The 17,213-nt window shown below is 39.8% G+C and overlaps 1 protein-coding gene across 1 annotated transcript in view; it reads right to left on the bottom strand.

Annotated features, from left to right (window-relative positions):
• Positions 1-896: 896 nt before the first annotated feature.
• LOC126471430 (uncharacterized) overlaps positions 897-17,213 on the bottom strand; it is a 69,756-nt gene continuing 53,439 nt past the window's right edge. Inside the window, exons 6-8 of the mRNA XM_050099589.1 lie at positions 8,998-9,159; positions 1,629-1,851; positions 897-1,443 (exon numbers count right to left, since the gene is read on the bottom strand). Coding sequence (XP_049955546.1) covers positions 1,412-1,443; positions 1,629-1,851; positions 8,998-9,159 — 417 coding nt within the window. The 3' untranslated portion in view covers positions 897-1,411. The remainder of the gene's footprint in view (positions 1,444-1,628; positions 1,852-8,997; positions 9,160-17,213) is intronic.

Below are 17,213 nucleotides of genomic sequence, written 5' to 3'. Positions count from 1 at the left end.
GTGAACCGAGGTTTCATCACTTGTCACAGTTTAGGACAAGATGACCTCCTCCTCTGCTTCAAAATGTTGCAAAAACTGGGAAAAATGTTTTTCTGTTAAATATGTGTTCCGCCATAAGATTGCATAGAACCCATCTTGCACACACTTTTGATTATCCAGAGTGTGGATAATTGCAACAATAGTTCCTCTGCTGATTGTCAACAGCAGCACCAACTGCTGAGCCCTAATGCATCCATCCTCACGAATGAGAACATCAGCACGCTGCAACATGTAAGGTGTAACAGCCACAAATGGTCTCCTCTCTCGAAGCAAATAATTGAGCTACACCAAACTGTCTTCTGATGGCCTCACCCTCTCTGACCAATGGTCAACTATATTCCTGTTGACAGTAGATGTTTCATAGATTTCACACAAACATTAGTGAATATTCCCCACAGTTTCTTTTACCATAGTGAGAAATTCAATGATGACATGCTGCTTGTAAAATGCATCACTCACAGATGTCATTTCGAAACACTGGTGAAGCTAAGCTATTTGTTGGAGGAAATATAAGTTTTGCGTGCACATTCAGGAAACTTCAAAGAATTTATACTCATTGCTTCACACTCACAAATTGTAGTTGGGGGGAACAAAGTGGGCCATTACTCTCTGGGGCAACCCTAGTACCTTATTACGCGCAGAAATGTGTAATGCAGTTCACATTAATAAGATGGTATTAAAAAAATGAAAGTACTTACTTTTGAAAACTGAAGCACTCTGTGGAATAGCATCATCCTGAACTATTATTTGAAGGGGTTAAAACATACAGTGAGCACTGTAAGGCAGTTAGCATATGTCATGGTTGAATACAAAATTCTCTGTAATCTAACAAAGTAGAAATAAAGGCCACAACGAACTGAAATAAATGAAGCATTTATTAAATATAAAAAAAGTACAATATGTGGTATAAATTGCGCTTTTTACATAAAACAATACAAATTGCATAAAAACAGCTTTACTTGTCTCAAATCAAACACTTATTTTAGTCAATTACAAAACAGTCAATTACAAAAATCATCATCAAACAATTAACATTAACATAAAATATTCTATATAAAACATAAAAACAACAAAATTTAACAACAGCTAAATTATGAAAACAATAAAATTTTCAAAAATAAATAAGTTATAGTTATTAGAGAATACTGTAGAGGTCCACTGGATCTTTTGTACTGAAAGTAACTTACATTCAACAGATTTTTCACTAAAATCATTCCACTTTAAGTCTTATTTCTATTTCATTAGACAAATGACTACCATTCATGCAGCGAAAATGAAATTTATATTTTGCTTTAATAACTTAAGACAGTGGTTCATCTGATGACCATTTTGATGGTTCACCACAATAGTGAAAAAACTTCAATTCACTCTCTCATTTTTTCTTTCCAAGAGATGTATTTCGATCTGCACAACAAAAAGGAAGATGAGATGATGACTCTTCAAATAACAGCAAAGAAATATATTGAGAGGATAGCAAATTACAAAAGAGGAAATAACAATATAAATTCAATCTTTGTAGTACACAGTAACAAAAAGAACACACTCCTCAGCTTTGTTGTCAGGTAGATCCTTATCATTGTTAAACATACCTTTATCAATTATCCCCAGGAAGTGATTAACCAATTCCAGTCTTTCTGCATTCAGCTGTTTGCAAATTTTGCATAGCTGGCATATCTTTTCACCCCCTTTAATAGCTTGTGTGTTAAAAATTCTTACATCATCCAGAATTTCACATAAGATATTGTGATGTGCTTGCCACTGACGAAACATGGCTGTGTTATTCATCTCAATTTCCTTAAGATCAAATGCCATCTGAAAAATCATAAAAAATATTTTTGATTATTTCCTTCATTTTGAGGTAGGTGCCATGACAGCAGATTATTTCAGTTATAAGAGGTAGTCAAATGAAAATTAGACAGTTGGAAAAGTACATAAACTGTTTATTATTTCAAAGATAATTGCCATAACTGTTAATACATCTATCCCACTGAGACACAAGAAGGTCAACACATTCTGAAAAAACTATTTGTGGTTGTCTACAGAACCATAAATGCACCCTGGCATGCACTTCTTCCTACCTACGAAACACATTGGCAGCCACAAATGTCTTTTTTCGGGATCCAAAAATAATGGAAACAGCATGTGGAGAGATCAAGACTGTATGGAGGACATGTAAGAACTTCCCAGTGGAACTTCTGTAGTGGATCCACCTGTTGCCAAGATTGTTTCAACTACCCTTCTATCTGTGAGAACATGCAAGCAGTGTGCTTTTGCCATACCATCTTGCCCATAGCACACCACTGTTTGTAATCAAAATAATTCAATTAGCAATAAACAATTAAATATTCACTTTTTCTGTCTGCTGATGGCATTTCATTTATACTTCAATTAAGTCACATTAACATTGCTGCACAAACATTATTCCTGCCTACATTCGCTCTTTGATTAACAATGTGACATTGAAAAATGACATGAAAGGAAGGAAACAAAGTTTTCAAGTAATACTGACAAATTTTGTTACAAATCATGTCAATATATTGTCCAGAACTAATTAACATCAACTTTTCATAATCTCCAGAGTATGTATCACTTACTGACACATGGTGGCTCTCCGTGCAATTTTTTTCCTTTTTTTTTAATATCATCCTTAATGGCAATAGTTACTTCCTTATGAACCCTTCCTATTGTGTTGCCTCCTTTCCTTTCCTTTGGAAACCATCTTCCTTCATGGAACCTGCTTGCCTTTGACATACCACTTATTTATTGGAAAGTGGCAGCAGAAAGACACACTATTTCATCATTCTTTTTCTAATAGCACTTAACTGTCACTGTTTTCTTCCTTGTTGCATTCTGGGTGTCCATTACTCTGCACCGAGGTGAAGAAATAGTAAGAAATTTGAACAGAAATTTATCTTGATCTATTTTATTTAATGATGTCATGGGTTGATGAAGTTGGTAAATGACTTCATAGCAGAGATCAGTAGATCTGCATTTTTTAATTCCTTTAGCTTTAGAAGGAGAAACCTCAAATCCATGATTGCATTTAATGATAATTTCTTTTATACACTTCTTGCTTTGCATTTCAGGTTGATGTAAGCTTTTCTTGACTTTGGATTTTCTTCCACTGGAACATTCTTTGATCTGTATGGCGTTTCCAGAATCACAAGAATCATCATCCATTCTACTTCCACTTGCGAAACTTCTTTGTAGATGTACATCTGAGTGTCAAGTGAATATTTGTATAAAACTAAACTACAGGTGTGACACCGACACTGTGGTCTGGTTGCAACCCTACTCCCACCAGTAAACATTGTTACGGCGGCAAGTAACAATGCTCACAGCAACCACTATACTCCATTATAGTTAACTGCTTGATGCAACAAGAGACTGGAGACAATAGGGAGTAATTATATTGCATTTGTTGACTTTTGCTGTAACTGTAGGTATGCATATATCATGTTTTACTAAAACCTTGTGATATGGAGTGTTCATACATGCAGCAGTAGTCAACTTTTGCTAAAACTTGGTTCAGGGGTTGATGTAAAAGGCCAACAATATGCCATTACCATGTCTAACTCAATTTTGAAATTTTCTGCATATATCGAGTTTTGAAAAAATGCTCCTCAATTATCAATAGTTAATCATTGGTTTCATAGTAGTAGTATACAAAGACTAATCAATATTAAATTATGAATGTATAATCAAAATTTTGTGTTATTATGTCATAATTTTTTTTAAAAATCTTATGGGACTTAACTGCTAAGGTTATCAGTCCCTAAGCTTACACACTACTTAACCTAAAGTATCCTAAGGACAAACACACACACCCATGCCCGAGGGAGGACTCGAACCTCCGCTGGGATCAGCCGCAAAACAGTCCACGACTGCAGTGCCTAAGACCGCTCGGCTAATCCTGCGCGGCTCATAATATTTCACAAGTTCAGCAAATCACCTACCAGTTCAGTGCAGGACAACTGGTAATCAGCAAAATTATCCACAACCACCTCCTCATCATCTGGTTCAAAACCCATCCCAGCATACATCAGACAGCACAGAAATTAGCATGGACACCTACCAGCAATACTGGAGGTTTAAATTATGGAAAAAGGCTGCACGGATTGATAAGTCACAAGACCAGTTGGTATAATACATTAATTCCATGTTAGAAGTACAATGGTGTGCATAATTGAAGGACGAAACTAACTTTCACACAATGAGTCACTGTCAAGAACACAGTTCGATGAAATTTGGACAATACATAGAAAAATTTCCTACAGTATACCGCAGAAGGTAACTGAAAGAAATATACAATGAGACAAATAGAATTGGCACTTTTATTAAAGACAAAAATTGCAATGAATTCACTGCAATTTATGATGGTCCCCTGGACATTACAAAAGGTGAGAAATGGTTCTTAATAGGGTGTGTGATCACCACAGGCATAATTGCATGCTCTCATGCTGGCCACAAGGTTAATAAGGAGTTCTTGTGGTAGGACATTCCCTTCCTCTACCAACACACTTTACAACTACTGGATGGTCTTTGGTGCATGTGGACATGCTGTAATACATCTCTGCACTGCATCCCACATATGCTCGATTGGATTTAAGTGGAGAGAATGGGCAGGCCAGTCCATTTGCTAAATATCCTCTTGTTCCAAGAGCTCCTCCACATGCACATAGTTATCTGTAAAAATGAAGTCAGGGCCAAATGCACCCCCAAAGAGATGGACATGGGGAAGGAGTACTGTGCCACAATAAGGTTCACTGGGCAGTGTACTCTGTTCAAAGGTCAGGATGTCAGTGCGCCCACGCAACATTAAGGGCACCACCCCCCCCCCTCCATCACCATAAAACCTGGACCACCAAAATGATAATTTTCGACAATGTTCCTGGCTTCATTACGCATTCCTACCTCTCACCATGTGAGGGTACATCCAGAGTCACTATTCAGATTGAATCAACTCTCATCTGAGAGGAGCATGCAACCCCACTCCCTGTTGGACTACTCCCTATGCTCATGGCACCACTGCAAACAGTGTCACCAGTGTGTGGGTCTCATTTGATCACATTGTACTGATTGTCTGGTGAAGAGATCATCTCCATGTAGTTACTTTGTCACTGTGGAGCATGATATTGCATGCCTTGCAGTCCTGTTAAATGTAGTTCCAACTGCACCCACTCTCTGGTCTACGTCCCTTCTTGCAGCGGTCATCTGCTACTGTAGCAGACCGTGACTGACCACTTTTGGACAGTAGTGCCCACGATTCGGAATGCTACCCACGAACAAAAACAATGCTATGAGCAATACCAAACTCCTTGGCCACTCTTGTCATACTTTATTCTTATTCTTCTCCCTCTCCCCTGATGATTTTTCCCCATGTGAAATGATCAAAACATTGTTTCCTGTATATGTTGTAATGAAGAACACCAGCACAGTATACCATAACTGCTCACTGATTGACACACACTATCTTTTCCCGTTCCTTCAACTGCCTCCTGTTACAGAGCCAACCCCATTCAGCATTACAGTTGTGCTGACATGCCATGTGACACCAAACTTTCTGTACATGACTGGGAGACCTATGGCAACTTCCTCCTGCACTTTCATTCATTTCCCCCAAGTATTTAATATGTTATGTTACTTTATCTACCTCATCCTTAAGTTCTGCAGAGCAGGGTTCGTTGTAAGCCATATGATGCAATGCACCCAACTTGCCAATAGGGCATCACACCGACCGGTGATGGAGGTTTCTTGTGTAGAAGACATTTATACGGCATGAAGTGAGGTATCCTGATATTTATACAATTGGTTTACAGTGGTAAATAGTGCAGGAACATACTGTTCCATCAAGGGTAACTGGGTCACTACAGCACCCCACGGCCAATCAGTACTTTCAGTACAATGCACCTAGCTACCCAGTTCATTACTCGCAAATTTTTTCAGTGCAGTAAACACTGTAGATATGAGGATGCTTGGCACTCCAAATATTCTAACGTTGATCCCGTTGAGCACATCTGATATACTGTTATATGCTCCTTGGACCCAGCTTTGCCAAATCTTGAGCTGGAGACAGGCTAAATGATTATGGGTCAATATGGCTCCTCAACACTTCTAGTGTCCTTTGGAACCAATGCCACAAAATGTTTCACCCTTCATCTGAGCAAAAGGGGATTTTACAAATTTCCATATAAGTATGGCTAATTCAACAACTTGTGAATATAAGACCACTGTAAAAATAATTGGTGATCCTGATTGGCTGGCAAAACACATCAGGAACTAATGATAGGTTGGGCACATACAAGGACAATAAAATGGTCTAGATCTGGTACCAGGCAGTCACACAACCCTCCATCGCCGACACAGGTCTCCACAGCGAAGTGGTGCATATGTACTAGTCGGTTGTTGGCGTCGGCACAATACGCTAGATCAAAGCTACAGAATGGCAGAAAGGAGCTATCCCATTTGGAACTGTCAACGACAACACTGCGTACGAAGCTGTCCGATTTGTTGGTGTATTGACAAGGACTATTCAACTCGTATACAAGACGTGGCATGCCACTCGCAGATGAGTATCTCGGCGTAAGAATGGCTCAAATGGCTATGAGCACTATGGGACTTAATGGTGTAAGAATGGTAGTCTTAAAAAGATCCTAGTCAACAAAAACCCGAGACAACTGTCACACCTTACCACAGATAATTGGTTTCAAACCAAACAGGAATTGCTGCTCTATGTGAATGCAGGTCCACCTCGATCAGTTTACAAGTGAACACTGATAAGAGAACTGTATGCAACAGAAGAGACACGTAAAGCTGCATATCTTCAACAGGTCAAACAGTATAGAAACTATGCAGTAGTTGACCGAAAGCACGATTAGCAGTATCTCCAAGAATAAGAAACTAGACAATAACGGGAAAAGCAGCGTGCTGACCGTATGCCCCTCCACAGTGCATTCAATGGCGCCATCGGCAGAGAATGACGAGACAGTTAGTGGGTCGCACTTGCGCCGTCTAGGGCCAGAACGCAGAACTTTATCTTTACCTTTTACCGATAGCATATATGAAGAAAACTGTCGATACTCTTCCAAGTGGTATTTGGAGCATTATCGAGGCTAGGAGCGGTGTTACACGGTATTCGCATAATGTCTCCTGGGGAAGCTAAATTTTTTATCCTGTGTGCTTACTTTGGCACTTCACTCCACTCCAATTCTGTTTTTAACTGCACTGCCCCATACTCTTCAGCTTAGTGTGGTACGTTTCCATACCAAAAATAAAGATTTAATGTCAACCAACCTGCTGCACCAGTTTTTACTACTACTGTGCAAGACACTGCTACATACAAGCACGTTCTGTGACACAAAATGCAGCAGTTTGTGTATTTCGAAAGAAACAGAATTCACAATGGAGAAGATTTATGGAATGTGGCATTACAACACACTTGAGTAAGCAGAAGTTAACAACACGGTGGTAAGAGATAACTTTTAGTTCGAGCTTCAACCGGATTTTTTCTGTTTTAGTGACGAATACAATACAGGAGAACAAGAAAAGAAGTATCCCTATACAATGCAGCTTGAGAGGTCTTCATATGGATCGCGAGTTTCTGTAACTGCCAAGAGAAGTTGGGCAGTATTGCAGCATATCTGCATCTTGCATAGCCACAGTTTCACAGGGCACATTCTTGTTTTTGACAGATTATTTTCAATATTATCAGATATTTATGCCCCACTGTAATAATGCTGATACTACTCGAACTACAGATGTGAACATGTCACACAACTTGTGCTTACATGCCGATACCTTTGACATTTGCCAGTTTCAATGTAAATATATAGGCAGATATTGGACATTGTCTCTCATACGCATATGCAGATTTTTTCAGTGAATGAAAAGTGTATTACGCTTATCCCTACTAAAAGCACTATACATCAAACTAGTCTATAAATTCACTTGCTTTTAGGTCGTGTCCTTTGTTTTTTGTTGGGGGACTTTGTAATTTATTTGTGTATCATCACAATTAATCAGGCAAAATCAATATTATTCTCAACTAACTACTTAACTCAATTATACACCTACAGATAGCTATTTTGGTATCTTATCCCACACTGTCACTATACATACTGTGTTTCAGATTACTTTTTGCCTGCATGAGTTTTTTTAATCATATGTGTTAAAATCCCAGACCATTATTCAAACTGTATTTATTTAATAAAAACTGGTAGTCTTTCAATAGTGCTGGTCCAGTTCTGTTAGTGTACACGGTTTGTCATGGTTGCTGAAGGCATTTTTCAAGAAATGGGTGGCTCCTACATTTATCATTGTATGTAGTTGTATTATTCCACCAACAGAGTGGGTCTTTAGACGTGGATAAGTTTATTAGTACTGGTATTATTCTAGAGGCAGCAGTGAAATAATTCACAGCCACAGTCTGTGGTGTTCTTCATGCCATACATAACCTAGAAATAGCCACTCATCCGGAAATCCCACATGAAATGACCTGTCAGTTTACCTACTGCCCTCATGACAGCTGTAGTTTACTTTGCAATTGCTACATCCCACCCATAGATATAACAGATATAGCATGCTAATTCCTTGTGAACTATGTCGCATGGCACCATCTGTCAAAACTGTATACATTAGCTGCCCATGTCATCCTACATAAAGTAAAAAGATGCACCTGTATACGCACTGAACTTTTTTGATTGAAGCGAAGTATGGTTACCTTTTTCCAGACCTTGGCAAGAAGTTTTCTAACAGCTTTCCATAGACAACCGTTTATACTCCCTTCTTTGGAACTCTTCTCAACAATATTAATTTTCCTAAATTGATATCATTTTATGATAAACATGACAAAACATTACTGAAATAACCTTCTGAATTAACAATAACTGACGAAACATAATCTGAAATTCAGTTTTGTTAACAGAGAAAGCAAAGAAATAACAGCATACTTCAGAATACCTTATTTATTTCAGTTTTAACAGGTGCCCAAAGTGTACTAGTGCATTTCTGTAAAATATTTTGCAGTCTGCGACACTCATCTTCATATCCGCTCAGATCAAGTTTAATGCGAGCAAAAGTTGAAAGTGTTCTTTTCACTTTTTCTTCCAACTGAGCACGTTCCTGGAAAATCAGAAACTTTAGTTAACAAGTGTTTTATATTGTGGTACAGTATTATGTAACAGCTAGCATACAAAAACTACGCAGTAACATCAAGTTAAAAACAAATGGTTTAAGATTATTTTCTCCAAGATTCTGCAAGATATCTTTAAAAAATAAGACCTGTTTATTTATATTACAATTCTGGCAGTTCCAAACAAAGATCCATAGACATTCTCAATCTGATTCAATAGTCCTTTGACTGTGGGTGATAGAAAACAACAATAGCTTCAAAAATTGTTGCCAGCATCAGTTGTGTGTGAGCAAAAGGATCTCAAGCTACTCAGGTTAGCCAGGGGTTGTGCCTAGTGCATGGATCTATGGTAATGAGTGAAGGAAACGTAAGATTATGGTGACTTTTAAAGCAGCTGTACAAATGTACATGACTAAGACAGGAGTGGCTCACTCAATAACCAGACTGGTGAAATAGTGCAACAAATAGATCAAAAACTGCAATCCGATTCTCAATTAGTCCTCCAACACATTAATTTCCTGATGTTGGACACATCACACTCTACAAAATTGTCACAGAAAAGCTCAGATACTGCAAACTGTGTTCAAGGTGGGTAACAAAATGCTTACAGAGAGCAATTAACGTCAAGACGATGAGTGTTCCTGAAATACAATCAACAATTTCGGATGATTTGTTTTCCCACATAGTTACAGGTGATCAGTCGATAATATTTTAAACAAACCTGCAGTCAAAGAACAGTCACTGCAGTGTTTCATTTAAATTTGCCAAAACAAATATATAAGTGAGTATCTTACTGAAGGCAAAAAGTGATTACAACCATTGCTTGGGATGAAAAGCGTATTTTTTTGGTAATTTCATGGAACATCAGTCAACAATTACAGGTGTCAGTAAGAACAAAAAGCAAGTCCAAGTTGCAAATTTTTTTCTTTTTATTCATTTGATGACTAGTTTCGTGCTGAATCCATTTTCAAATCATAATATTTGTATGCACTGTAAATGTTCAATGCACATTTCTGACATCTCTAGAAATGCCACATTCAATTACATTATGATGATTTGAAAATGGGTCTCAGCCCAAAACTAATCATCAAATGAATAAAAAGAAAAAAAATTGCAACCTGGAGTAGCTTTTCGTTCTACTGATTAATAGAAGTTGCTGACCCAAGCTACTCCATCATTCTGGACGTTCATAGTAAGCTTGGAGATTTAAAGGGTGAAAGACTGCATTCATTCAATTTCTGAGTGCAAGCAGCAAAAGAAGGCGTTTATTCTCAATGTAAATCCTTTGCCGATTGGTAGTAGATTCTGACTTCTCTTTGCATGTGTCATTCACAAATGAAGACAATCACACAGGATATCCTGCAATGCACAGATCTGGTGAAGAAAATGGGGATGTGTCACATCCACATGTCTACCATTAATGATTCTCCATCAGCAAATGGGTGGATATGGTACACAATTACACGTACAACACCATGCAGATTTGAAAAAGTGCATATACGGGGTGTAAATTTTAAGTTGACAAACCAGAATAACTCGAAAAATAAGCTTCACATGAAAAAATGTGTAGAATCCAAAGTTGATTATTTTCGAGGGCGACATCTGCTGCTCCTAAAAATTTGCCTGTCACCCCAGCCCCCTGGGGATGAGCAGAAGGCAACTTTAAAATTTCAAATGGGAACCCCCATTGTTCATTGCACAATCAGATTCTACATAAAAAAACTACGTACATTTTGTCTTTTATTTGTTTTGATTCTTGGTAGTTGACACTGTAATTCAAGAGAATCCATGTTCTCATTTTTGTGTGGAAAATGGTTACTGATAAATAAAAAATACTTATTTACTTTGTAAATTTTGATTTGCTAAAACTAAAACTCTCCCTCTCTCCTTGTAGGGCGGGGTTTGAGAGAGTGGAATTAGAGTTTTACAAATGTTGACCCAAATATTAATTTTTTCCGCAGATTCGGATAAGTTTCATTTGTTTCATGGTCATGAGGCCAAACAACTTTTACTTACCAAACAAATCATCTGACTAGCTAACAAACTAACCAAACATCCTACTTACCAACGAGTGAACTCATTAACTCACAGAGTTAACAGACTAACTGAGGAAAAGATTAATCCACTCACTAACTAATGATGAACGTATTCCCATTTAAGATTTGGTGGTCCTGAAAAGGAACGACTGGTTTCGTTTTATTGTTGATTATTTGAAAATACTTGCACGTAAATGAATTTTGGGGTGCTTGTTTCCAGTGAGTACACTCGCCTCTCACTTTCGGCCTGCTTGTTGTCCAGAAATCCCTTGCATCTCACCGTTTTATGAAATCAAATGTCTAAAGTGATGACCTCCAACTTCGATGCATTTAAAGACTCGTGCTATAAATCCCTGCACACACCTTGATAACATGTCTGGTGTAATTGCAGCACAAGAATCTCTTATTCTTTGCCTCATGTTTTCGCAAGTGGTAGGCATTTCCTGATAAACAATATCTTTTAGATAACCCCATAAGAAAAAATCTGGCGAGGTAAGGCCAGGCGATCTGGCTGGCCAATTCACAGGACCTGCCCTGCTGATCCAGCGACCATGGTAAAGTTGATCTAGTACATTGCGTGCTACTAATAAATAATGCACTGGACAACCATCACGTTGAAACCACATGTTTTGTTTAAGTTCGATGCTCAGGTCTTCAACTCGATCTGGCAGTTCATTTTCAAGTAGGTTCCGATATTTGTTGCCATTCAAATTACCATCAATAAAATATGGACCGATCAGTTTATCGCTAATTATACCACACCAAGGTCGCTGACGGTTGACTTCTCGAATCCAGTGTGGGTTCTGTTCACTCCAGTAGTGCATGTTATGGCGATTAACTTGGCCATGGTTTGTGAATGTTGCCTGATTGGAGAAAAGTGTGGTGGTGGTGTGTTGGGGCTTTTGGGCGCTCAATGGAGAAAAGTACTCTGGCAAAAAAGTTTTGGTTTGTTTTCATCCGCTGAACTGCCCAGTGACACAACGTTAGATGGTTTTGGAAGTCATTGCCATGTAGTTCCTGATGCATGGATACATGGTTTGGATGAAATTTGTGGAGCTTCAGGATTTTCCAAACAATCATGCGTGAAATTTGTGATTGCCTTGATATTTCTCTTGTGCTCGCATGTGGGTTGTGAGCCACAGCAGCAAGCACTTCCACTTGATTGTTTTCTCCACAAACAGTAGCTGCACGGGTTCTTTTTGTCTGGCTCACACTACCTTCTGCAGTAAATTGTTTAATAACTCGAACAAAAGAGGACTGTGATCGTACTTGGCCAGGAAAATGCTGCGCATAAAGCGCGACTGCATCATCCAAATTTCTCCCACTTTCTCCATAAATGTACACCATCTCAATTTTTTCTTCCACAGAAAGATAATTCAGGAAAGATCAGGGGTGTCAAGAAAGGCAGGGTTAGAATTTCTATGAGTGAGTGGCCCGCTCTGCGTAATTCCACCTAGCAATACTAACTCTGCGTCAAACGCGACTGGTAGTGAGCAAAAGCTGCGAATGCAGTCACACAAGGTAATCAAACATAAGTCGCCCAAAAGACAATCTGTATGAACGATGTATTGCTGTCTGAATGCTCAGACAGGTAAAAGATACAGTGCATTTATTACATTAATACTTATTATTTCTAAAGCTAGTCTTATTATGAGAAAGGGCAAATTTCTCGTGCCTGCGCTACCTATAGGCGGCACTCCGAAACATTATGCCACTCATCAGCAAGGGTTGGATAAGAGCATTAATTATCGATCAGGGCTGAGTGGCATATCGATTAGCGTACATAATTCTAAAAATGTAAACGACGTAACAGCTGCAATATTCCAAAATAAAATAATGGTGTGAACAATGATTTAAGTCAATAAATTTATGAATATCATTTTCTACATTTTTCCACCCGAAACTAAAAGACTCAAATTAAGCTAGTACCCCAGTCGTGAGACTTCTCAGCAAACAAGAGTGATTACTCCGAATCTAACAAAAAATTTGGTTCATGAGTCAGTTAGTTTTTTAGTTAACGAGTTCACTCATTAGTAAGTAGAATGTTTGGTTAGTTAGTTAGCTAGTCATATGAATTGTTTAATAATCAAAAGTTGTGCGGCCTCATGACCATGAAACAAGCAAAACTTATCCGAATCTGAGGAAAAAATTTATATTTGGGTCAACATTTGTAAATCTCTAAATTTCTCTCTCTCAAACCCCACCCTCCAGGAAGAGGGGGAGAGTTTTAGTTTTAGTCAATCAAAATTTATGAAGTAAATAAGTATTTTTTTTATTTATCCATAATCATTTTCCATGGAAAAATGAAAAAATGGATTTTATTGAATTACAGAGCCAACTGTCAAGAATCAAAAAAATGTTTAAGAGAAAATGTACTTAGTTTATTATGTAGAATCTGATTCTGCAATGAAAAATGGGGGTTCCCATTTGAAATTTTATAGTTGCCTCCCGCCCCACCCCCAGGGGGCTGGGTTGGGAGGCAAATTTTAGCAGCAGCAGATGTCCCCCTCGAAAATAATCAACTTTGGATTCTACACATTTTTTCGTGTGAAGCTTATTTTTCGAGTTATTCTGGTTTGTCAACTGTATGGTACCTTTCTGCTGGCCAATGTTCTACAGTTTATTAAAGGGTGTCTTTGAAAAGGAAAGGAAGATTAGGGTTTATCATCCTGAAAAGATTATTAGAGATGGAGCACTAGCTCATACTGGGGGAACAAATTTGGCCGTAATCTTTCAAAGGACCTATTCTGGCATTTGCCTTGTGTGATTTAGCAAAATCACAGTACATCTAAATCTGGTTGGCAAAACAAAAATCTGAACTATTGTCCTCCCAAGTGTCTCACCACTGCACCACCTCTCTTGGTAACAGAGTATCTGGTCAAGCTAGTATGTATACAGCTGTCAGCATAACCCAGAATAAAGATTTTGTGTTTAATTTTTATGGTCTTTGTCTTCTATATTTACCATCCTTCCATGAAACATGACCTTAAATGGTCAGCACCAGTCTCACCCTGTAACTTGTATATCTCACCAAATGGGGAATCAAACATCCTCTACTCAGTCTCGACAAGGTTTACTGTTGCTAAAATCTAAAATCCTGCCAACTATCTACAGAATCCACTTCTCAGTGAACACAACTGGCTGACTGATTGACTGATTAATTAATTAACTGAGAGGGTTTATGGGACCAAATGGCGAGGTCATCAGTCCCGCGATTCTGAAGTTACTCACAGAAGAAAGAGGGTCCACTAAAAGTGGACGGATCCAGTCAGGGGAGTCAAATTATAAAATAATGAAGTTAAAACACACACTGTAAAAGGCATAAAAGGTGAGGCCAACTCTAAAAACTGAAAAAAAGAGAGTGGCCTGTCCATGAGGGAGTGGTCATGGGGTGCCAGACTGAGAAGACATGAAGAAAGGTACGAACCACAACCACCCTGTCCCTGCTCCATGAATAAAGCAAAATCTTAATTCCGGAAATAAAAACCACTTTCACAGAGGAAACTGAGGACCAATTCAACCATTTGTGAATCGTCTGCTAATATTAAAATGAAGGAATCTGGAAGACTATACTTAGCATAAAGGGGCAAAAGAAGGGGGCATTCCACCAATATGTGGGATACTGTCAGTCTGGCTCCACAACCACATTGAGGGGATGGTTCATTAAGCAGGAGGAAACAATTGGTGAGCCTGGTATGACTAATGCATAGATGGCATAAAACAGTGGACACCTTCTGAGAGCAGCAGCAGAAGGAGCTCCAAAACTGCAGTAGACTGCTTGATTGTGCGGAGTTTGTTACTGTGAGCAGTAGCACACCAGATGTCATTCCACTTTTGGGGAAAGAGAGATGTGACAGAGATTTGCATCTCTGCAGCTGGCATCACAGAAGGGAATGGAGGATAAGTATCTGCTTCTCTAGCCAAATGGCCAGCCAGTTCATTCATTGGGGTGCCCACACGAGTTGGGACCCAGAGAAAGACAACTGAGCAGGCATCATGGCCAAGGGCAGAGGGAAGGCCATGGATAGCAGAGACCAAAGGATGCTGAGATTAGCAATGGTTGATAGCCCACAGGCTGCTCATTGAGTTGGTACAAATTAAATCACTATGGAGGGAGGTCTGAGAAACAAAATGGAGGGCTCTGTGAATGGCCAGGAGCTCTGCTGTGAACACACCACATGATACCAGGAATAAATGGTGTTCTAAACCAGTAGGAGATGTGAAAGTGTATCCCATCTTATCTATTGTCTTAGAACCATCAGTGTAGAAGATGGTGGCACCATGGAATTCTGCAAGGATGGCACGTACAATACACTGGAGAACCATAGGGGTGACAAGAGACCTTAGGACCATGGAATAGGTCAGTCCTAATCTGTGGTCTAGGGGCCATCCACAGGGTGTACGTGGGAGGAAATACATGGGGCACATTCCATTGAGTGGAGATCCCGACAGGGCGAAGTGAGACACATCTCAATCGGCAATCCCCCCCCCCCCCCCCCCCCCATGTGCAGTTGTCAGGAGGGAGACATCACTCATTTGCAAAGACGACAGGGTACACAGAATGGTCAGGGAATTGATGAATGGTGATTGCGTAAGAAACCAGGAGTTGGCTCTGTCATATTTGTAGAGGGGGAATCCCCACTTCTGTGAGGAGACTGTTTACGAGACTAGTGTAAAAGGCACAAATAGTGAGACGCACCCCACAATGATGAACAGGCTCAAGTATTTTCAGAGTGGAAGGAACGGCTGAGCGGTAAGCCCGACTACCATAATCTAGTCTGGACAAGACCGGAGCACAGTAAAGATGGAGAAGATTGGTACAGTCTGCACCCCAAGATGTGTAGGCCAGGAGGTGGAGAGCATTAAGCTTCCACATGTATGTAGTCTTTAGATGGTGAATATGGGACAGCCTTGTTAGCTTTTTATCAAAAATAAGGACCAAGACATGGGGCTGTGCTACTACATCGAAGAGCTAGTTGCTTAAATAAAGGTCTGGATCAGGGTGTACTGTGGCTCAACGACAAAAATGCATAACCCGCATTTTGGAGGGAGAAAACTGGAAGCCATGGGAGATGACCCATGCAGAGCCCCTGGGATGGCACCTTGGAGCCGGCGCTCAGCTGATGCTACTGGGTGGGAGCAGCACCTGATGCAAAAATCATCGACATACGATGCCGGGGTAACCACAGGCCCAACAGAGGTTACAAGCCCGTTGATGGCTATGAGGAAGAGTATGACACTTAACACAGAACCCTGTGGGATACCATTCTTCTGAATCTGATAGGCACTGAGTGAAGTGCCAAATCGAACCCGGAAGAGCCAGTGAGAAAAAAACTCACAAATATAAATCAGAAGGGGGCCACGGAAGCCCGGTCATGGAGGGTAACTAAAATGTGATGGCGCCAAGCCATGTCGTATGCCTTATGTAAGTCAAAGAAGACCGCGACACGGTGCTGGCAGTTAGTAAAGGCCTGTTGGATTGCTGTTTGCAATCTGAGTAAATGGTCAGTTGGAGATCATCCTTCCCGGAAGCCACACTGATACAGGGACAAAAGGCCCCGAGATTCGAGTACCCAATATATTCTCAAGCTAACCACCCTCTCGAGCAGTTTACATCATCAGGCTAATCAGGCTGTAGCTGTCGAGAGACTTTGGGTTCTTCCTGGGCTTAAAGACGGGGATAACTGCACTGTCCTGCCATTGCAACAGGAAAGCACCCATGAGCCAAACATGGTTGGAGACCCTGAGGAGATATTGCCTCTGGGGAACGTCCAAGTGTTGGATCATCTGGTTGTGGATGGAATCTGGGCCTGGGGCTGCGTCACTTGAAGAGGTACGAGCCAGCAAGAATTCCCATTCAGTGAAGGATTCATTATAAGGTTCACCATGGTGTGGGTTGAAACAGAGGGGGGGGGCAGTTCAATTCGGCGTTTCTGCCAGAGAAAGGTAACAGGATAGGAAGAGGATGCCAATACTGTCGCAAAGTGTATTTCAAGATGTTCTGCAAG

The sequence above is a fragment of the Schistocerca serialis genome, chromosome 3, assembly GCF_023864345.2.
Source record: "Schistocerca serialis cubense isolate TAMUIC-IGC-003099 chromosome 3, iqSchSeri2.2, whole genome shotgun sequence".
NCBI classification, from domain to species: domain Eukaryota; kingdom Metazoa; phylum Arthropoda; class Insecta; order Orthoptera; family Acrididae; genus Schistocerca; species Schistocerca serialis.
Note: the sequence above shows the minus strand (reverse complement) of the source record. Positions and strands in the feature narration are given on the sequence as shown.